The sequence below is a fragment of the Pagrus major genome, chromosome 24 (genome assembly GCF_040436345.1).
Source record: "Pagrus major chromosome 24, Pma_NU_1.0".
Classification (NCBI taxonomy): domain Eukaryota; kingdom Metazoa; phylum Chordata; class Actinopteri; order Spariformes; family Sparidae; genus Pagrus; species Pagrus major.
Window position 1 is genome coordinate 6029647 of NC_133238.1, and position 23552 is coordinate 6053198.

Here is a 23552-nt window from a genome sequence, read left to right on the forward strand (position 1 = left end):
CGTTCAGCAGCTAACTCGGTAGCACAAAGCACACACCCACAGCAGTGAGCGGTTACTATCATGCCATTAAAGCCTTTTTGGACTTTTTGGAGTTGTTTACTGTATTTGTTGTTTGCATTTATTAGAAAAAAAGCAAAGAGAGCTTGTTGAACGTAGCAAACTAGCCTCTCACACACACATCTCCCAGCTGGCCAGTGAGAGCTACGGGGCAGTTGGTGTCGGTGTGGTCAGGCAGGGAGCATTCACGGGTTTTGGAGGAGTGGCTTTGGAGGGATTGAAGGGAGGGGGTCAGATTTTTTTGGTTGGATACTTTAAAAATTTTGCTTGCTCTTGCTGGTTTGTCCAGTCTAACCAACTCCAGCTTTAATAACACAGAAGTAACAAATATGGATGCCTCACGTTTGCCAAAGTTGTTCAAAAGTAATTAAATCCAAATCTAATGGATATGGTATCAGCATTTATATAACTATCAACTATTTTTATACAACCACGTGTTAAAACAGTGAGTGAGTGGACCCTGAGTTCAGATTATTTTATCATACTCACTGATCTCAAGGTGGAGGATGAACTTCCATGCTCAACTGAAATGAGTAAATATAAAGCAGGTGATGACAAAATGACAAACACAGATCAACTGTACAACACCACTTTATTGAAAACATGTACACACACTTCCACTCACAAAGTAACATTGATCCAACCATCAGAAGGAATATACCTGGATATAGTCTATGCTTGTAAAACTGAGACGAGTTTGAATACAAAAATACACTTCAAATTGAGATCACGGCGCTCAAAGCACACTGCAGCATCAAGCCTAAAGCAACAGTCAGCAGGCATCTATACACATTATACTCAAGTATTTACAGCTCACAAGGGTGCAACTCATTTGAATATTTCAGCAATAACAACAGTTCTCCAAGCAGAAACCCCTGGTGCAACAGTTCTGATTTAATACTCATTGATACTCTAAGTTACTTAAATGATCCAGGTGAGTGTGAGGAACATGAAGAACATAATGCAGAGAACTTGTTGATCATAATTGCACAAGTGCATCAGCAGGCAAAAAGGAGCATCGAAGCTAAGTAATCAAGCTGATAAAATACAAATATCACACAAAAAATCCCCCATCTCACCAGGTCATTTCTGTCTGTCTGACTCCCGAAAACCTTATTTTCTTAAAACGAGCCAAACAATATGTCAGAGTGGAGCAAATATGTCAACGCGTTTCTAACAAAAATCAACTTGTGCAAGAACTCTGGCTGTTTCATGTTGCACTTGTTTTAAAGCTGCATTCACTTCTGTTTGACCACTAGGGGGCAGTGTGAAAACACATTTAATGTTATAAAGCTGCCATGTTAGCAAACAGCTGCCTGTTTAAACATCCAGCAGAGCAACAATAGCAGCCCGTTGGAATCATGTTTGTGTCCACCTGGTGACTGCAAGTACTACAGTATTTCTTTTCTTCTCATCTGGTTCATAAGATCTGGTGCATTGATTTGAGCAGCTTTAAGAAAATAAGATTTAAGGCTCGTTGAACAGACAAAGATGAATTCTGCAGTGCACAGACTTAGGATCGATCTCCAATATGACAACAAACAAAAAGCTGATGCTAACGTATACTGTATAATACAATTTTATATGTGATACAGAAGATCCTAAGCACAATTTCTAAATGTATACATGTAGCAAGTTTCTGCTTTGTGTTTCATTACCTCCATGTGCTCGCATCACAATCAGCATGGTACATTAGAAAGCTCCTTCTGCTGGATTCAGATCCAGTTACATGATGATTATGTCAATACAACTTGAAACATCGTTGATTTGTGCTGAAAAAAGCATCGCTGCAAATTCTCAAATAACCTTTAGCCCACCTCTTTTATTTATATATTTGACCATTTTAGAATTAATCTGCTGTTGTTGCTGTTTTCTGTTATGCCAACTCAACATTTCCTGTGTTAACAGGTTTTCTTGATAAATTCACTCCACTGTAAAACAGTAATTGAGTCGGTACAACAGAGTCATGTCAGACTCACCGCTCTGCTGCTCTCAGTTTCTCTTCTCTAGTAAAATTAAAGCTTTTACTCACTAGTTATTTCCAATTACTTCCATTTTTCTGTAAATTGCTGTTCATGTACCGTCAACTCTTCCTGCGACATACATTTCACATTTAAAGCATTCCAAAAGACAAAAGCCCTCCTGTTTCTGTGAGGCTTTAAGTTGTAAACATCAGCAGGAAGTCTTGACTTTCTTTAGCAGTTGCTTAAAGGTTCCCTGTGACGTCTTCAGAGGCATGTTTTCATGAAAAGGTCACTGTTAGACTGTTGTATCTCACACAGTCTTACGAGTTTTATACCATTCCACCGACCCACAGCTGTCAACACATTTGTTTGATTTTCTTTATGAGAAAAACTCATAAAACTAATTGTTTATTTACAAGAAAACTCCACAGGGTGCCTTTAATTAACAATGGTTAATAAAAACAGCAAAATAGAAGTCACTGCAGTGGCTAGTGGATGAAAGAAACACTGAGTGCAGCAGAGTGATGATGATGATAACCACTATGGTTCAACCTTAATTAGTGACCAGCCTTTATTTTAATTGTGCTGACTTTACTCGAATACCTGCTTTTATTTGAGAAGTTACAGTACATGCTTTAGGCAGACTGATGTGTGCATTAAAGGGTTAGTTCACAAAAAAATGATAAAGGCAGATATCGCAGAGACAGATAAGAATGACACCACAGGTTTTTTTTCTCCGTTTTTTAAAATTTAAGGCAAAAAAAAGAAAATACTCTACATACATTCTGAGCCGATTAGATGAAAACACCCAAGCTTTGTTCGATCCTTCTTAGATGCCAGCTGCAGCTTGTATGATGCAGTAAACCCAACACATGTAGCACCTACCTTAAACTAAACACACTTATTTGCAGTATCTAGAGTGTTAGAATTAGTTGTTAGGAAGACATAACAATGTATTCATGTGTACAGTAGTCACACACAGACAAAGCACACGAACACAAAGCTCTGTGCAAAACCACCCTCACTGACGGAATCGAAGCAGCTCCACTGACGAGGATATGAGTTTGTTGAGTGAAAAAATTAACACAATTAACTTTAAAGACCCGGAAAAAGTCTCGTTTTTCAGAGCAAAGGCAACAATATGATTGAAAGTTGAACACAGTTGAGTTTTGTAGAGGAGGTCACTGACTTGTCTTGTGCGAAGATGCACAAGGTGTCTAGGACGTCCTGAGCAGGTTGCTGAACACTGAAATTAGAAACACAGAACAGAAGTTAGTTACAGAAGAGTCTGTAACTAAAGTAAACAGTCACTACCTGCAGGTGACCACTTGGTGTCAGGCTACACACATATTTGGGTTTGGTTACTTTTCTTGAGTATCTTTAAGAATGTCCCCTCATAGATACAGTGAAGTGATAAGATGAAGCTAATCTCTGAGGTATGCAAAGATGATTTTGAGGACTGCAAACTTTTAACATAAAAGAACAAAAACATTGTGAGGTACATGTACTTTACTCAAGTATTTCTATCCCATTCTTTATACTTCTATTTCAATACATTTTAAAGGAAAATATTCTACTTTTCTCTGCCCTTCATTTATCTGACAGCAAGGAGACTGGTTACAAAGTTAAGAAGCTAAGTGAGCTGACAATAATAACAGTAGTATTCACACGATATGAAGACGAAGTCTCTGACCTAGATGTTCAGGAACGAATGATATGCTGCGCCAGTCGCTTTGTTCCAGTTAAGTGACAGGACGCAGCGGAAGTCGCGCCCATTATTTGTGCATTATTCACTTTATAAAGAGATGTTAATACATGCTCAACACCAATTGGAGATGTGAAGCGATGGTGTTAGAATCTCTGACTAGGAGCACTGAAGCTGCTGTGGAGGCTCATGGTGGAGCAAAACCTTCCTAACACTGCTTACTTGACTTTTATTTGTCAACCATCTTGTACACTAGTTGATCGATTGCGTATGGCAACGTTCTAAGTATACAATGCTTAAATGGGTCGCCAAATATACTTGGGTGAGTCATTGGAATGAACAAAGAAACGTACCTTGAGGATCAGACTGATTACCATGATTTCTTTTACCCATCTCTGGATCTTGGCCTAAAGAAAGAACATTTCATCAGTGACAACACCTGCTGTGATAACAGCATTACACTTCATTTTATATGTCGCTCTATTATTGTCTATAAATGGTATATTGTCTATAAAATAGTGAAATTCAGAAAAACATACTGACCTCCCTGCAGCTTGAAGCAGAGCTTTTTCTTCTGATAAGCGAAGTAACTGGACGCTGCTCCCAGCAGAGCCACTCCTATGGCGCTGGCAATTCCTGCAATCTGTCCTGATCCAGCTTCTGTAGGACAAACAGGACCGAACACACTGTTACAGCACAATGGGCTTTTATAAACTCAGTTTACAGTTCAAATAGAACTACCAGGCTCTTCTGGGCCTGTTTTAATCAGACTGTTATCTGATGCAATGTGTCTAATTCTGAATGTAGTATTAAGGTAGTTTGAGACAACTACTGAGTTTTTAACTACACACATGATAGGATGTTACATCAGTACTATTGTTTTGTTTGCAATCACCATAGCAAACTAAGGCTGCAACTAACAAATATTTTCTCGATTAATTTTGAGTTATTTGATTTATAAAATGTAAGAAAATGTAGTAAAAAATCAAAGCTGACGTCCTCAATTGTCTTGTTTTGTCCACAACCCAAAGAGAATTACATTTTCTTTCTTCTTAAAACTTACCCAACCAGTTAATCAACTATCGAAAAGGTTGACAACTAATTTAATTGATTCATCTTTGCAGATTTATTAACCCGGTAAGCCCTCCGCTATTATGACTTAGTGTTCATTCCTGTCATCTACAGGCAGACACATACTGTGTTATCTTCAAGACAGACATTTCAGTGGTACTGTTTGTGTTCTAGACAATCAGAGGATTGTTTTTTTTCCTTTGAGAAATCACTCAAACTGATCAATCGGTTATCAAAATAGTTGACAACTGATTGATTAATCGTCTTCATTGTCCCTTACAACATGTTGTCTCTACTTCTACCAGCAGCTGAATATCCTCCATACTGAAGTTTGCTTTTCCTTTTGTTTTTACATTTCAACAATTCTTCCATAATTTCATTCCTCCTCATGTAAATATATTGTGTTCAGTTCATGTCACACAAAAAAAATATTTTTCAGGCAAAATGTAAGAAAGTATTTTAAAGAATAATGTGGCAGAAGTCGGGTCGGTTTGACTTCCTTTCCTGGCAAACGTGATTAATCATGTGATCAGTTCTTCTTTTATCTCACTTTTAGGAAAGACTTTTTCTCTCTTAATAGTGAACTTAATGGCAATTTTTAGTGTAATTCTTCAATAAATAGTTGAAAGTTTCATAAATAAACACCTTGTTTCCTAAACTGTGAGCTGCCATAACCTCAGTTTTCCACAAGGTGGCGGTCAATAGCTTCTGATGACAGAAAGTATTTGCACAAAGTTTCCGCTCTCAGGGAAAGCTGCAGTTCAGATGTAGTAAAGTAAAAGACAGAACATACATAATACATTAAGTGTTGATGTCAAATGAGGGAGAATGGATGTCAGTGGTAAAACAAACACGTGAATAAAAGACAGAACAGGGTCTAGAAAAAGGATTAAGGGTGAAAACCGAACACACCCAAGCTCCGGGGCAGGGTGTGGCACAGAGGCAGCACACACACAAAGGGATCCCACTGTAACAGACACAAGGCTGCATGAATAATAAGCTAACCGGCCTGACTTTGAAACCACAGTGAGTCATGAGGGGGAGGTGTGTCTTGTGATGGTGCCCTGTACTAAAATAGGGCGTTGCCTGGGCACGAAAACAAGCAGAAAAGTGAAGAAGGATACCAGCCTACAGCGTGACTTACTGCTGGGAAATGTTGAGCATGTGGACGCAGCCTGTTCCCACCCACAAACAGGACACCTGAAGGAGCTGCTTCTTTTTCAATCATCATTCAGTGCCACATTAACCCCAAGGGGCTGAATCCTATCCTGCCTGTAGTTTGCCACACACACACACATGCATATTAACCCTTTCAACACTCAGCTGTTTTCACTCTCTTTTAGGTAGTATCTATGTATGAGTGCATAAAGGAGTGTGCCACTGTCCTGTGGTTATAAGAATCATATTATGTGGATAACAATAACTCTAGACCAGTACTTGGCTTAATGTTGCACATTGTAACAAAAACTTTCACCTGCACTGCAGATTAGTAATTCTATAGACTAAACACAGAAATACATTTCCTTTTTGCAAAGTCAATGTGTTTTTTGAAAGGGTTTTTGGTTAGATGCCTGAACTGCTATAAGGTCTGTGGTTTCCACAACCTGAAGAGATTTTCAGGTTTTGTTCTGTGACATTACATATGTCACTAATACACAACATGTGAGCAAATTCTAGCTAAATCTGTCCATGGAAATGTTTGTTTTTTCAGCAGGTATCTTAGTTACAACAAGACTGAGCTTGCAAGGCAGTTTTGTGTTTATATGTTTGGTATTTACTCAGTTTGGGAAATCCCACGACCTCTGGAGAGCATTTACGTCAGCTCAAGGCTGACTCAACGGGACTGCAGGGACTAGATAACATCTCTGTTGCTAGGTCGTTACTAAGGGTCGCCCTGATTGCTGGACTAGGTTTCATAACTACTGATGGGACTGATTGTTATTGGTCGGACAGTACTTCCAGGGAAAGGGAGTTAAGACTAGCAAAAAGGATATTTCTATTTGAGAACTAATTGCCCCATAACATGAATACAGCTGTGTGGTCACACTATTACAGGGGAGGGAGAGCCTTAAGGTCCATAAATATCACTGAAGTGTTATTGCGTGTTATTAAGTAACACATTCATTATGATATTTTATTTGACATTCATAATAACAATACTGTCATTTATTGCTACTGTTGTTATTATTGTGCTTTTATATTGTTGGATTATATGCTATATCAGGATATTCTCTTCCATTTTATCATATGTACTTCTTATAATGTTATTGTGTTTATTACACATACAGTATATATATATATATATATATATATATATATATATATATATATATATATATATATATATATATATATATATATATATATATATATATATACACACACACACACACACACATACATATAGCTATATATACACACACACACACACACACATACATATAGCTATATATACACACACACACACACACACATACATATAGCTATATATACACACACACACACACACACACACACACACACACACACACACACACACACGATACATATTGTACTCATGGATATTATCCTTCTTATGCATCCTTATATGGATTTGGGATAAACATGTGAAGAGTATTGGAACTGCAGTTGCTGCAGGTGATATGATGCAACAGTTATGATGTGTTCGTGTGCGTCATGGTAAAATGCGACAGCCACATGGACACCAAAAAGAGGTTGTTTTACATCTTTACGCTGTTGGAAAACTGTTTTGACAACATGTTTTTAGCGGTTTCCAATATTTGAGTGACGAGGATGAGCATAGGAAATGATACAATGACTCTATAATACATGAGTTTGGTAAAAGTTTCTTACCATCAACCCAATGTTTACATTCGTCCGTCATTTTTCTATAACTCGTGTACCAAAATGTTCTCAGACTTTCCCAGCTGTTCTGATTTCAGAGGGCATTCATGTGAATTTTCCCATTGAGCAATCTGTTTTACTGGTAATTCTGACAGCACATGAACGCAAGTCAGCTAGGCGTGGACATTGTAACCATGGAAACCAGCAACACTAAACTGAATTACTGCAGATGTGGATGAAAATGATCACTATCAGGTGAAGTTATCAGGACTAAGGTCTTTTTTTAGGATTTCTAAGCAGATTGATGAATGTTTATCTGCTGTAAGTGGAAAGAGTGACACACACTGATTCTATAACTATGATCTGTGTTCAGTTTGACTGTGATTTATGACTTAAGATGCTTCAACGACATTCAAAGCGTTGATAATAATCACCATATGAGCATTATATTGATATCAAAGATTTTAAAACTAAAACAAGACAGGGTGTAAATTTAATCCAATCAATCACAGAAGCCCTGACAGTCTGGGGACCTGTGCCGGTTTCCCATAATACTTAATAATAATGCTTTGGTCAGCTGGGTCTCCATCCTCCTTGCATGGATCATATATCAATCACATTATGAACTGAAGGCTGACTGTTCCACTGGTTTCATTTATTCAGAATGTATCACACATCTCATGACCTTCTTACAATGTAATCATGCAGCAATGTAACAAAATCCAAAAAGACTCGAAGGACAGAAAAGATTTAACTACAAAGAACCCACAAAAATAAATATCCTGCACAAAGAACTACTCAGAAACTAAGAAGTGCCAAAAGGAAAACCATCAACTGATCAAATGATCACATCTTAAATGTGGAGAAAATCATCTTTGCGGGCCACAGGTCTACCTGCATGTTGGATCTCTTAGCACAGTGCTGTGAATGTTCGGTATGTTAAGAATGTGTGCAGACTGCTACTGACTGTGGAGGATCCAAGGTGTTAAACTGACTCTGAGGCCACAGGCAGAAACCAAGCTGTGCCCTGGCATGAAGTGCTGACAACATGAAACACTCACAAACCATGACTTTGCTTTCTAAAGATGCAAACACATGCTAAATAAAAGCAGGGTTACTGAAGCTCTTCAGTCAGAGCGCTCTAGTCACCAGATCACACACTTCATTTTCTGTCATATGAGCTTCATTTGTGCTAAATAGAAAAACAGGACAACAATGACGTACACGCATCCAAAAACCCAACATGAACCAAAATTCATTCTATTTGCAGAAAAGTACCCGATCCACTAATAAATGTGTGTGTGGTGCAGTCTGTTCCACACATTAAAAAGAAAGGTAACATGAGTTCACACTCCACTGCAATATTAATGCTGTAAAGTAAAAGAATATGATGACTCATGGCACTTTATGAGCATTAGAGCTTGGTGGAGAGTGAAATAAAAAGGAATGTATGTACACACCCAACCCTAAGAAGTCTGGTAAGTCCGGAATCAAACGGTTAAAGCCGATGCTAGTTTTAACTGTCTGGGTGGTTCAGTGATACAAGCATTACCAGTCTTAGAATGGTGGTTCAATACATTTTACACCAATCTCATAGGTTTTCCAACTGAAGCAGAGCAAACCAATTGCCAGAATAAATGTTAGCAATGTATGTTTCTGCAACCCACAGATATGTAGAAACAAGGAATGCAAGATATATCGGTTCATCATCGACATCACGAAGAGCGCAACAAAGGAGTTATTTTTCTTATCATACTGCAATATATATATCACGTAAAAAAGAAAAGATTTCCTGTGTCAGATTTTTTCCAATATGGTGCAGCACTAGTTGAAACCTTACATTTCTGTATGTTGCGACTTTAAGTTTCTTTAGGTTCAATTTTTAACTTTATGCTGTGACAATGCTGTGGTTATGGTCTGGTTAGGTTGAGGCTTAAAAACAACTCAGGGTTAGGGTCAGGAAAAGATCATTTGTATCTATCTGTTTTTAATTCCTCTCATGTGATGATTTTTTCTTATCGTACGTTATTGATTTTTTTCTTTTATTTATCTCTTTATTTGTGTTTCTTTCTTTCTTTCTTTCTTTCTGTGATTTTTCCTGTTTTTATCGATTTTATTCCTTTAACTTGTAATTACTCATATTGAGTAAATTATTAAGCCTAACCCCATATGGGAAATGTCCTGAGGTGTCCTTAAAAATATCCAGCGGTGTCACATTTGCAAATGTTGGCACGCAGTCTGAACTGCAGTCACTGGCTTGGCAGAAACATGTAATGTGAATATGGTTTGTAGCTTATGACAGGTACAAAAGTGGACGTATCGTTGGTTTGCAGAAACGTTGACTGCCAACATTTTATAATGGCAATAAAACTGCAGCTGTGAGTGCTCATAAGTCAGAGGTCAAAGGGCACAGGAAGTGCATCCAGCAAACTGAATCCTGAACGTTACTAACAGAGTTTAGACCTGCACTGCAAAAAAACAAAAAAAAACAAACAACCCCTCAATACAACTTTAAAAAACTGCAAGAAACAATAGAAAAGTATCCAAATGTATCCAAACATGACTCCTCTCTGATTCTTGACTTTACAAACACCACATTTTTTTCGGAGACTGAGTCAGACATTGAGCCAAACATTTGTAAACCACTAGACGAGTGCAACCTCAGACCTGAGAGGCGATCAGAGCTTATGGACTGATGATTCATGGCATAGCATGCAGCAGATCCAAGACCCTCTCTAACAAAGGTGCTATGATTTGCTTTAAGTCGGAAATCCACATATAGAATTCCTCTGGCATGTTAGCATTTAGCATCTTCAGGATTTGGCCCCACAGAAGGTCTGGATCTGCAACGACACACAATCGTAGCAGGGTTTTAGCCAAATAAACCAGACCAGTGGGACCAACATGAAGAATGTACCAGTGTGAAACTGAAGCCAGCTGTCAATCAATCCTACATTTTGTCTAATGAATTCAAACTAAATGCAACTGATCAAAGTTTTAGTGACAATTCCTTTGTCAAGATGCTATCAATAAAGTATGACACCAAAGTAATGAGCTGCTTTCAAAGCCACAAACATAACGACAAACCAATATGCCAAGGCAGCATGTCCAAACACAAAAAAAGCTGTTTGACGTAGTGAGCACAACTTCCTCTAAGATGGGAAACAGGAAGGTGGCAACAAGGAATTTAGAGTTGTGCAGGAAGACATAATGAGACCCACACTGATACTAACAAAGCAAAGACACAAAGACAGGAAGTGCACCAAGATTGGAAATGCATTTACCTTGAGGCTGATCAGCTCCACCTGTCAGGAACACAGAACACAAATCAATCTCCAGTGTTCAGGATGAGATTTATACAGTACGCACTCAACTGTGCGTCCATGGTCAAATCTGAAGAGACCTACACGTACACTTGATTGAAGGGTTACTCCAGCTATTGTCTATTGCACTCCCATAAAGTTGAAGGATTCACAAGAGGCAGATTAAAATATATCTGGATATCCTGACTTTCCAGGGCTGCTCCACACAAAGAAAACAAACACTACGACAATGACTAGAAATGGATCCTTTTCAAAAACCCTTCTGACTGCAGTGGGTGGCGAAGTTAACACCAAAACTATACCAACGACGACAGTGGTGAACGATGTCTTTGGGATCACTTTCAGATCGACTTGATGAATTATAGAAACACTGACAGCCAATCAGAATCCATCTGAATTTACAGGGTCATTATTATTATTATTATTATTATTATTATTATTATTATTATTATTATTAAGCTTGATTTTGGGGACATTTTTCTACAAAATAATGTTGCAGGAGTGATTATATTATTGGTTTTTAACTTAATCAGGTACTTTTGGTTATTTTTTAAACTTATTACGTACTTATATAACATATTCAGCTGTTAACTACACATAGAAACAACAATTTACCTGATGGGGTTTTTTTGGAATTCCTGTCCTCTATACTGATGTTATAGACTGATGTTACTGACTAATTGATGTTGATTCATAAAAAAATTAGGGCTGTCAAGCGTTGCTGGCAGTGGTGAGCGGATTGCCAGCTGTACTTTCCCCTTTAAACACGCCGACTCCTTCAGCTCACAGCAGTGTATCTGGGCTGGAGAGAGCGGACAGGCAGAGTGTCTGCAGGGAGACTCTCTGGCAGCGAGGAGATGCTCCAGAGGAGGAGTATAATCCAAGAAGAGCCATCCAGTCAGGAGGGACTGCAACAGCCAAAGAGTGTAGTGTGTTTATTGGGGAAACTACAGGTCACAATCCCAGTTATTAGTACCGCCGCTGAGCACAGGTCTGCACCACTGTGACGTGTGTGCATCTGGGGAGGTGCACATCAGGCTATGGCGAAGGGCAAGTACCCCCGCAGAGAATTTGCTCAGCAGTTCATCAGTCCTTCTATATAAATATATGGCTCAGCAGCGTTTAGTCATCCGCCTCCATCATGTTTACAAAGCTGCTGGTCAAGGGGCGTCAGAGAGCCAGATGAATCTGCATGTTATTTTTGTTGTTGTTGTTTTTCTCTTTGTTTAAATTAAACAAAATGAACGTGTTATATTAACAGCCCTAAAAAAATATTAAATTTGTTTAACTCTTGTAACAAGTGTTGGATTATCTTGACTCCTCTCATCTTTGAAAAATTGCATAAAACAGAACCGTCTTTGTTTTTGTAACTCCACCAAGAAGGTTCTGTTTCTGCCTGGTTTCTGTTTCTCTGTGCAACGTACAGCATGTCATCAATATCCACTTTCCTAAACTGCTGATAAAGCTGGAGCGAGTGCTCAGCACCACTGTTGAGGGAATGATAACATTCATCAGTAGTGATCGTTCTTAGTGTGAACAGCCCTTTAGACCCTGGTTTGAGTCAAGCTCCAAAAGCACCAGATACTACATATCCTAACAATGACATGTTTTTCATAGACTCATCCTGTGGGCCATGAGGTTTAAGGCGTTGGCCATGTAACCGCTTCATCCCCAGAGTCCATGATGCTTTCTAGTTTTGATCTGAATGCTAATGCTAACATACTCATGATGTTTACCATGTTATGCATCTAAGGTTGAGGGGAATGTTATTAGGTCAGGATGGTAGAATACTGGATAAATCAATATTCTGATTTGATGATGTCACTAAATAAAAAGTGAGGATCACCAAAGTTTTTAGTCACAGAATACATTATACAACTGTTTGGTGGCTCTCCTCGACCATTAACTAAAACTAACACCACCACCGACACAGTAGAATTAAAAATAAAACAATAAAACGTACCGTTAGGATCGTAGCCAGGGTCACCTCCACCTGGATTTACAAAAAAAAGAAAAAAAGGAGAATGGTCAAGTTAGAAACTTTATTGTACTTCCATTAATGCTTCCTACAGCAGAGTCCTGAGGGTGGGCTTTAGTGAAACTCTGGGTATTACTGTTGCATTGGCTCTCTAAACAGAATGCAGTTACTGTGCTTCCTCTTCGACAAGTTTTATTCACCAGAAATAAAATCCCAGCTCAGAGACTGTGTGTGCAGTAAGCTGCAGTTAATAACAGGTTCCTGGAGTCGCAGCTTCATGTATACGATCATGCAGAATCAGATCTGAAAAGCAACCATGTGGCTTTAATTACGCTGGAAGGCCTGTGGGTTTTTTATTCCTTTTTCTTTCTTTGGTAGAAGAACAAATAATTACTTCCATGCTCTGACTAAACAACGGACACAAAGAAGGACCGTCCATAACAGGCAGTGTCTTTGGGTTGGAATGTACAATAGAAACAGACGCCTTTAAATCTTCAACATTGTGGAAAAACTGAACAATAGGCCTCCTTTTTCTATGAAAAGCCATGGCCACCAATGTAAACACAAGCATTAAACTTGTCTGTATGTATTCAACATGAACACCTTATATCATATAATCATCACCATATAATCAAAATTCTCTTCCATCTCAAGTGTGAACTGTGTTGGACTGCAAAGCATCAACAGCACACTGAGATGTAATTTTGGGATGTGGGGGCGCTCCAATAAATCAACAGTGTATATTTAACTGTGAGAGCCTGCAGTGTGACGACAGTCTAATGTGTTGGAGCAGCTGGCACCACAAGCAGAACAAGGTTAAAAAGAGCTGTGGCAGAAGAAGTCCAATCAAAACGGAGAAATGTTTTGGATGGTACTGATGTCTTACCTCCTGATGGGTTCCCACCTGGGCGGCCTGGATCAGGCTTGTATTCACCACCACCGCCAATATCAAACAAGTCTGAGTCATCAAAACTTCCGCCACCTGAAAGAAATTCAACCAAAAACAACAGTTCAGAAACGGTACATTACCAATAAATCATATGAACTACAACAATGGAGCTCTATCGCACAGCGGAATGAGATATATCAGGTGTTGACACACACGATACTTATTATTAGAATACATTCATTAATTAAAACATTCAATCAGAAACATTTGTAGACTCACCTCCACTAATTGGAGGCTTCACAGCAGGCTTGTCAGGTTTGGGGGTTGCGGGATCTGTGGGTACAGGTAGTGTCAGCATTCATAAACAGGTAAACACATATAGGAAGCAGCTGTATTATGGTGTGTGGCACCAGAGAGTTTTTGCACGTAGCCAAATGGATCATTTTCAAGTGATAAGGAACTCAAAGAAAAGCTGGACAGGCCACATCAACATGACAGAGATGCCAGTTCGACAATACACTGGACTAAATTTAGGCTTTTATTTATAATAGGATACTATAGTCAGTCTCATTTACCTCTGATGTGATGGGAATTATACCATTTATCTTAATTCAGGACTGCATCAATCCATCAATACTGTATGTTATTATCTTGACCTGGGTTTTAATGTCATTAGTCTTTATTCTTTTTCAACAGCTCTTTAACTGAAACGGTCTATACAGCACTTTTAGGAGATAGTTTTGCGTGAAAATTGTCAAAAATATATATTTAGAGAGGTAAAGGCAAAAAATAAGTAAATGTAAACAAGCTTTTAAATATTAAAAACATGAAAGCATCAGTCAGAGACTATCCAGCAGTTTTACCTGGGCCAAACGCATCCTCCAAATCAAAGCCACCTAGAAAACACATATGTTAAATCAGTGGGATATATTCATTGTCGGCTTGGCTCTGCATATGTAAATGGAGAAAATCAAAAAAACATTAAAAGAGCTGACTTACCTCCTCCTCCATCTCTACTCTTTGGAGGCTTTACAGTAGGCTTGTCAGGTTTGGGCGTGGGATCTGTGGGTACAGAGATAGTGTCAGCATTCATATTTAGGTAAACACAAAAAAAAGCAGATACATTATGGAGTGCGGCACCAGACAATGTTTGCATGGAGCAAGGATTTTGTCAGCTAAATTTAACTGTCGGGCAGAATCATCAGCTATTTAACTACAGCTCCATGTTAAAAAATGTCTCCGGTTGTTATTCTACATTCTGTTAAAGGGTCTTAAATATACAGCTGATGGCTACATGTGTGATATTGTGAATTAAAATAGAAAGCATATATGATATTTGCACTTTTATGTATAAATTGCAAATCTAGCATTTAAACATGAAAGCATCAGCAATTAAGACTTCACACTGCTCAGACCCATAATTAAGTAGAACCATACATCATATTGATATCAGAGAGACATTGGAACAGCTTTACCTGGGCCCAATGCATCCCCCAAGTCCAGTCCAAAGCCACCTATAAGAGACACATACACAAACTTTATCCAAGTGGTACTGACATTCCCTTCAGCCCCAGCTCTACTTTATGTTCGATGAATAAGATGGTGAACATGGATTGCATTAAATGTGTTTACATCAGCATGTTAGCATGATGCCAAAATCTAATTCATATGTATAGTGTCATTTATCTGTTCCTTTATTCATTTTTGATTTGGGCATTGATGGTCCTCCATATTTTCATTCTTGAGTGTGTAAGCATTCTGACATTAGCATTTAGCTCAACGCAGCACTGTGCCAAAGTACAGCATGGCTGCATGAGATTGTCTGTGTTATGTGTGGTTCAAGTATATGTGGAAATTTTGGAGTAACAGTGTATACTCTGGTCACGAGGATTCATTGTCAGGGAGTCCTGAGTATCTCCAGAAAAGGCAGGGGAATTTGGCAACACCTCAACAGAAAGAGAGCTCTCTTCAGGCCACATCAACTACACACTCTCTGGACTGAGTGTGCGTTCATGTAACAGAAGACAGACAACCACAGGAAGCTTTGTCACCTGTCTGCATGACAACATCTGGGTCGTGGTGTTGTTGTGGTTGATGCAGTGAACAGCATGACTGATAAAGTTGGTATACAGTGTTGCATGGACGTTATAGACAGCAGACACTAAATCTAAGTTATATTTAGATGTGAAACCTTGAAACAAGCCAATGGTGAAAACTGGTGAAATGACTATACCCTTGATACTACAGCCTGATGCGTTGGTTCAACATTTATCCTTGTATATGTTAAGGCCACAGCGTTCTTTTAGGTTACTGCAGAAAGTATACTTTGATAAAAATCAGGATTAAATGCTTCCAAGAAAGCCTGTCTTTTTATTAATAGATATTATTATGTAACAGGTAAAAGGATACAAACCATCAGTTTTAGGCTTCTCTGGGGCCTTCGGCGGATCTTTGGGTTTTGCAGGTGTTGGTGGGACTGAGGAACAAAGACAAAGCACAATTACTATCTGACAGCGAGTAAACATTTATATCCAGCATCAGTGTCATCTTAGATTTCACCTGAAGTAGTTTGACCAAAAAAACAATCCTCTTTCTCAGCAAATCATAGCAAAACGTAACAAAACTAAATCAGTGTTGTTACTTGGTCACACCCAGGATGCCAACCCCAGACTCCTGAGGGAAAGTCATGGTTAGGACCCACCAAACCACCTGGACCACCCCCCTATTTGTACTCTTCATACTACTGCACTAGAGTGGATCTTTCAGATATGAGGCTACAGGGGTAACCACAGCGTCACACAGAGCCTCCAGCCAAACTGCTGTATCTGACATATTGGGGGTGAGAACGGGCTGTCCAGACTTAGGCCAAATACAACGGACATATCTCCATCTGAGAAAAAACCCAACCCCTGACCGTGACATGTGAATGAAAGCTCTGGAACAAAGCTAGTGAGTGGATTTAGATGATTTTTATTGACTGTTTCCAAGGTCAAGACTGAATTTCCACATCCCCTTCAGGTGCTTCAAAGATATGTATCGCTCTATCACATATACCTTGTATCTGCTTGTTCCAATACTTCTTTACAGTGCGATGCTTATGCTGACTGGATTCTCTTTAGGGTTGGGCTTGTTTAATGGTCTGCCTCAGAACAAGTGAGTCAGGTGTTCAAGAGACAGACTCGTTTAGACTGAGAGGTGGGGACAAACAGCATGTACAGCCAAAAATCTTTTACTCTGAAAATTTAAATAATAAAACACCTCCTCCAGCCTTTAAATGGCTCAGTACCCACGCTCAACCCGGTCTTCTTTACAAAAATATTTTCATATATAACTCAGTGGATAAAGGGTTTACTTTAACCAAACCAGATTTGCTGAATGTTGGGACAGCTGGATGGTTTTGATGAGTTTTATTTTGTTTCTGTCGACTTTGAATAGTGTTTATGTAAGAATTCTGGATTAAAATTTCTAAAAACACCTATACCTTTGTTGTATAGTTTATTGAGTTACTTACTTACATTATCCCAAATGTTTCCAATAGTGTTCAAACAAGAGAAATCAAGCTAATGGTGTGCTTCTTTTGGTCGCTTGTCGCTACCTCCAGGATAGGGCAGTCAGTGAACGAGACCAGATTTAAGGTGAATTACATTAAATTACCATTAATGTTGACTGCTGACTGGAGCTGGAGGGAAAATGTACTTTACTTCATGAACGTAACGTTACAGAGAGGAGAGGGGAAAAAGAAGAGAGAGAACCAGAGTCTGTGCTGAGTGCTGAGTTCAGTCAGAGGTTCTCCTGAATTCAAACACATCCTCCGTGCATGCCGTTGCTCTCTAGTTTACGGGTAATGTACAGTCAAGTGATCTGGCTGTTTGGGGCGAATAAACACTAGCACAAGTAACACGAATAAACATTATTGATACTGTCTGATGTGACTCAGGCACAAATGTCTGCAGACAAGGTAAACTTTTCAAGTTTAATTCATGTTAGCTTAGTCTCATTCACCAACTTCCCTCCTACTCTCACAAAATGAAACGCACCCTTACTTTGCGTAAACTTGTGGATTTCTCTGTAAGTACCCAATTTTAATGCAGAAATCCTGTACAATATGATCTCCTCTCTTGACATTATGTGAGTTTATTTTGTTTATATATTAGACTTAAACCAGCAAACTTTGGTGGACACACACCTGCACAAATACATTGTCAGTTGCTGGTTGTTGGGCTGACGGTGGCCAGTAGGAAAACTTTCAACATATCATCCAACCCTGACTCCAGACACTCAACAGTGGATAATGACAAATAAATAGATACGTGGACTCATCATCATCATGCTGCTCCATAACTGACAGTCACTTACCTAACTCATCCAAAGCATCGCCCAGGTCAAAATCTGTATGAGGGAGACAAAATGAACACCATTACAAATCAACACTGGCTGTAACAGATTAACCTGAGACAACATGACAGTAAACATCTGTTGTTTTCTACATTGAACCAGCTATAGATCATTTTGAACAGCTCCAGCTCAGTACCTGTGACTCTGCAGCCACCAGTCACTACAGTAGTATTCTGTGTTTTCCTCCACAGAGGAAGCCCATGTGTTCAGTGTTTGGGTGTTACGAGGAGTCATAAAGAGTATTTGCTGGCTGCTATGACAGTGCTGACTGATACACCGAGCAGGTCTGAGGCATGAGTCACCTCTGAAACTAGTGGCTCGTTTCCCCACAGAAAAGAACGTGCCAACACACCAACACTCTGCCCAGGAGGAGTGTTACAGTGGCTGATATTGTGAAATACAGCCTGCAGAAAGGCTTCTTCTTGGGCTGCAACTAACCATAACTTTCACTGTCAATTAAACTGCTGATTTCTCCATTGATCGATCAGTTGTTTGGTCTTTAAAATGTCAGAAAATGGTGAAAACTGTTGATCACAACATTGACATATTATCACCTCATAAAGTTTTTCTGGTGTTAGCAAAATGGTGCTTATTTACCCATTCAACATACTCTGAGTAACGTTAGCATGAATTTGGAGTTGTTGCTATGGCAACCTAATGAATATTATCCAAATGTTCACTTGCCTTTTAGCTCTTTTTTTGGTCTTCACCATCCCCTAAAGGGAAATACCTGACTCTAGCTGCTACATTGTCCACTTGTTCAGCAGCTAGACTCTAACTCTGTCTGTCTGCTGTGTACCAGGGATGCAATGATTATAGATTTTGATCATAGTCTAAGGAAAACAGTTTCACAAGAATAATTCAGTAATGTATTTCCCAACACCATGGAGTTACAAAATAACAGTACCATTTTTAAAGGTTACTTTTTTAACCCATAAAAGGAAAACGGATAGTCGGGTGATGTTTCATAGTCCGTAAAACATTTCTGGATAACATCTTTTCAAATCAATTTGGGATCTGGGGGTCTTCTGGAGACTTGGATTATGCTGGATGAGCTGTGTGGAGCCATTTGATGTGGTTTTGTAGTTGTTTTTCCATTTTAAAACAAGTCCCCAGCTACTTCAGTTGTTTAGGGGAAGGCTGCAACACTGTTTTGCTGTGAAGCTCCAGAAATGTTTTGACTCGACTTTCCATCAGCATGGGACGGAAGAGACGATGACCAAATTTGTATTTTTGCATGAACTCATACTTTAAGCTCTGTTTATGGTCACCAAAAACTCTTAAGGGAAATACCTGGCTCTTTAGCTGCTAAATGCTCCATTATATTCACCAGCTAGTCTCTCACTGTGTCTGTCTGCTGAGTACATATAGATTTTTTCTCATTTTACTTTCTGATACTTTCAAGAACGGGTAAAGAGATACAACTGTAGGTTAACTAGGTTTGAAGCAAGACAAGACAATGTTTTTGGATATTTAACAAGTGCTTCTTTGACAATTCTGTCGATTTTCAATGTGGACATGAGGGAGAGAGTTATGAGCAACTTCCACGGAAAGTTTCAGATACTCTGGAGCTGCTGGTGTTTCATACTGAGCCCGGGGAAACTGTTAAAGAGATCTATTGGTGGCTGTAACATGTAAGCCACATGTGTTGTTTTACTTGATCAGCATTAATGTTTATTGGATAAAGAAGATTAAATCTTCAGGTTTCATCTTCAGGCTATAGACTGTCTGGGCCAAGTGATGTCATTTTAATCTAATATTATACTTCCTTTTTTCCGTTCCTCGGTCTAAAAATACTTTTCTCTTGTGGTTGTCAGCATTCTTACTGTGTTCCAGCTGTTCCAGATGCTGACAAAAAAGATCTCACTAAAAAACTAAGAATGACAATTTATGAATATGGTCAAACTTAAAGATTTTGAATCTCAGCAAAATAGCACCACCCGCTGTGACTAAGCTACAAACCACCAGTCCAACTAACCAGACTGCGTGCCATCTACTTCTCATTTGCGTGCCTGTGGTTTCCTCCACCAGCCCTCATCCCCCTTTACAGGAAGTAGTTCAGAGCGTACAATGAAGAATGTACATGCTACAGTATAGAATTTCTCTGTGCATGAATTATTTAAAATCAAGTTGATGATGAGTTTTCAGTTCTCTTTGAGTCTTTGCTGGTTGTATATGGTCTTATGTAAACCCGTTTGTGCATTTGTATTTTTAGACTTTTTAAAAATTATTATTATAAAACATATTTTATTTATTATTATATTATTATCATTTTTTGTTTGCTGCTGTTTCAGTCTTTAAATCTCCTCTTGTTTTTTTTAAATTACACTACTTGGCCAAATGTATGTGGACAGCGGAATATTTCATCCTAATGTCATTCTACCATCTCAAAAGCATGTCGAAAATGAGAATCTTAGTCTCCACGCATGATTTACAAAAGATCATCCATGCATTCATCTCATGCAGACTGGACTACAGTAATGCATTTCTATCTGGCGTCGCCAATGAGACCATTAGATAGTTGTGGACCATCCAAAACGCTGCTGCTGGATTAATTACGAACACCAAGCAGAGAAAACACATTTCTCCAGTTCTCAGATCTTTTCACTGGCTTCCGGTTAAACACCAAATTAATTTCAAGGCCCTGCTTATAATCTACAAGTCCCTCAGTGTTCTGGGCCCAACATATATAATGTAGATATGTTAATAGAGCACAAGCAGGGCAGGTCTCTCAGATCTGCAGCAGCTGGTGTAAAAACCAATCATGGTGATACAGCTTGTAGCCATTATGTTGCCAACCACTGTAACCAGTTACCCTCGGAACTAAGATTGGCCCCAACTGTAGCCATTTTTAAAACTAAAACTTTGTCTGTAAACACTTTGAATAACCTGCGTGTACTCTATCATAAAGGTGCAGTATAAATAAACTTGCCTTGCCTAATGTGTGTTCCAGTTCATCTCAAAGATGTTGGATGAGGTTAAGATCAGTCAAGCTCTTCTACAGCAAAATGGGAAAACCAGTTCTTATGGGCCTGACTTTGTAAATTTACAAAAGGCCTTCCTCAAGCTTTTGCCAGAAAATAGGAAGAACACTGTTGTCTACACCTGATGTGGACAAGTTTGGTGTTGTTCCTGGAACATCGTAATTAATGTTGCTTCAGGAACATCGTTGCAACTGACCAATCAGGTATTTCTAATTTCACAGCTTTGAGACGAAAAATACGCACATGGAAGTCATCCTTTCTAACATGTGGTTAACGTTGTGAAAGGGTTTATTTTAACACAAACCATCTGTTTTTGTAAACCTAACAAAGTGTTTTTGTTGCCTTAACTCGACCAAACTGCAGCAGAAAACTGAAAAAAAAGCAGGAGCTAACAGTTCGACAGTAAGCGAACAAATAAGTGAAGAGTACAACAATATGTTCAAAACCGGATACGAACCCCAGCAGACTTCTAAACTTTTCCATAAGTGGAAATGACACACCTGGAGCTAAATTAATTATGTTTCAGCACCAACACGGTCATATCAGATACACTATCGTCTGTATCATCGTATCCTGTACCAACAGGATTTCCTTAAAAGATGTGGCGATTTATTCTGAAGAAAGACAACTCATGTTGAGTCTCATTCCCAGGCCGTCAATACTGAGAGTCAACAATCAACTGTCTTCCTACAGAATCATTTTCCACATCTTTACTGATGGGCCGAGTCCAAACCATGAAAAGCCTCAGGTGAAAAGTAACACAGGAGCATTTGGACAGTATTTGCCAGCACACATGCTCCATTTGTTGATAGTCAGAAAACTATTTTGGGTTTATCATTTTCAAGCAAGTATCAGTCCGTCCAGGATGTTGTGATCTTGCATTCACCAATCAGTGTTTCATTCTTTGGCGTCTCTAGGATTACTGCATGGATCTTGATGAAAAACATCAGATGGCTTGTATCCACAGGTGAGAACAATTTAATGCAGATCCAGTCAAGAATCTGGATTGAGCAGATTTAAATATGTGTTATTTAATATGTGGGTTGGGCTTAATTGAAATAAAGAGGACTTTGGCCTCGGAGGAGGTGTGAACACTGCTGAGTGCCAAACTTACTGATAGTGTAGGACTAAATATGTTAAAAATAAATGGACTCATGAGCTGTGTATTGAAGAACTTCCAAAAGAACAACTGCACAATCTGAAATGATTGTTCACCTTATCTGACCCCAGTCACCCAACACAATGAAGCACGCAGCCTGCATCTGTTCTCTGTTACAGCAGCCCTGAGTCGAGGCTGAGCCCTCTGGGCAGGGTCCATCTATGTGTAAGGTAAACTCTGTTTAGGATTCAGCTGAACACAGTGTTAACTCGAGCAGCAAATAAAAGGCTTTTTCAGTCACAGACATGTCATTAAACCAACACGTCTTTCCTTTCCTTTCCTACAGCTGCTGCCCTCTCATGCAGTCCTCAGGCTGTGAAGAACAGAGCCACAGAGAGCTGAGGCAAACTCATGATGGCAGATGAGGTAATGACCTCAAAACTACTGATTTGCAGCAAGTAGAGAGAAACTTTGCAGCTTTTGTCAGGCTGAAACAAAATGTCCTCGGTTAGATAACAGCTCTGGCTGACACTTCAAGCCTTAAATTAGTCTTTCCTGCGTCCCCTTAAAAGGCAGGCCTTGTAAATACATACCATAACCATAATGTAATCACTACACAACATAGAAAGATGCTTACCTTGTGTTAATGTTCCAGTGAGAAGAAAAAGAAATAAAAGGATCCTTAAACAGACCTTCATGGTGACTTGTTGAGTGGAGTTTTAAGCAGTTGCTCCACTGGCTGACTATGTGTGTGCGTGTGTGTGTGTGTAGCTGTCCCGCACAGCTCTGAGGTGCAGTCAGCACAGCAAACCCCAGCTGGTGTCCTCTTACACTTTACTGTGAGTCAACTTTGCCTATGAGCAACAGACTGGGTGTGGCAGCCTGTCAGAGGGGCGGTACAGGCCTGGAGAAGAATGTTCAGCCCAACCTGGTTTGTATTATTTCTTCTAGCACACACGTGCACACATACATCAACTTTTTATTTAAAAAAAAGAAAGAAAGAAAAAGTCTGACCTGCATTTAAAAAAGGTACTTTTGTGTCCCATTCTCATGTTTTTTTTTAATGTGTTTATATGAGCAGAATGATACTAAAGTTGCAATATTGTTCCCATAAAGTGCTACTTGTTGTAGCCGAATTCACCACAAGGTCTTTCTCAACTCATACATATACAATTTATAGCCTACAATAGCACTGGTCCTTGGTGAGAGGTAAGGAATCCTTAAGTTGACTTAGTTTTGAATG

The 23552-nt window shown here is 39.1% G+C and overlaps 1 protein-coding gene across 2 annotated transcripts; it reads right to left on the reverse strand.

Moving 5' to 3' along the window:
- Nucleotides 1–632: 632 nt before the first annotated feature.
- cd99 (CD99 molecule) lies at nt 633–23140 on the reverse strand. 2 transcript variants are annotated; one of them, XM_073462454.1, is made up of 13 exons: nt 22947–23140; nt 18188–18220; nt 16245–16307; nt 15307–15345; nt 14831–14893; nt 14695–14727; nt 14111–14164; nt 13829–13924; nt 12928–12957; nt 10926–10946; nt 4270–4386; nt 4080–4133; nt 633–3267 (listed from the first exon to the last, which is right to left on the reverse strand). In XM_073462454.1, exons 1-13 carry the CDS (start codon nt 23005–23007, stop codon nt 3239–3241), a joined length of 693 nt encoding a protein of 230 aa, XP_073318555.1. In that variant the 5' UTR covers nt 23008–23140; the 3' UTR covers nt 633–3238. The 2 variants fall into 2 exon arrangements, with proteins under 2 accessions (XP_073318555.1, XP_073318556.1); XM_073462455.1 differs by lacking the exons at nt 633–3267; nt 4080–4133; nt 4270–4386 and adding an exon at nt 9739–10484 and having other exon boundaries at nt 22947–23102.
- Nucleotides 23141–23552: the final 412 nt, after the last annotated feature.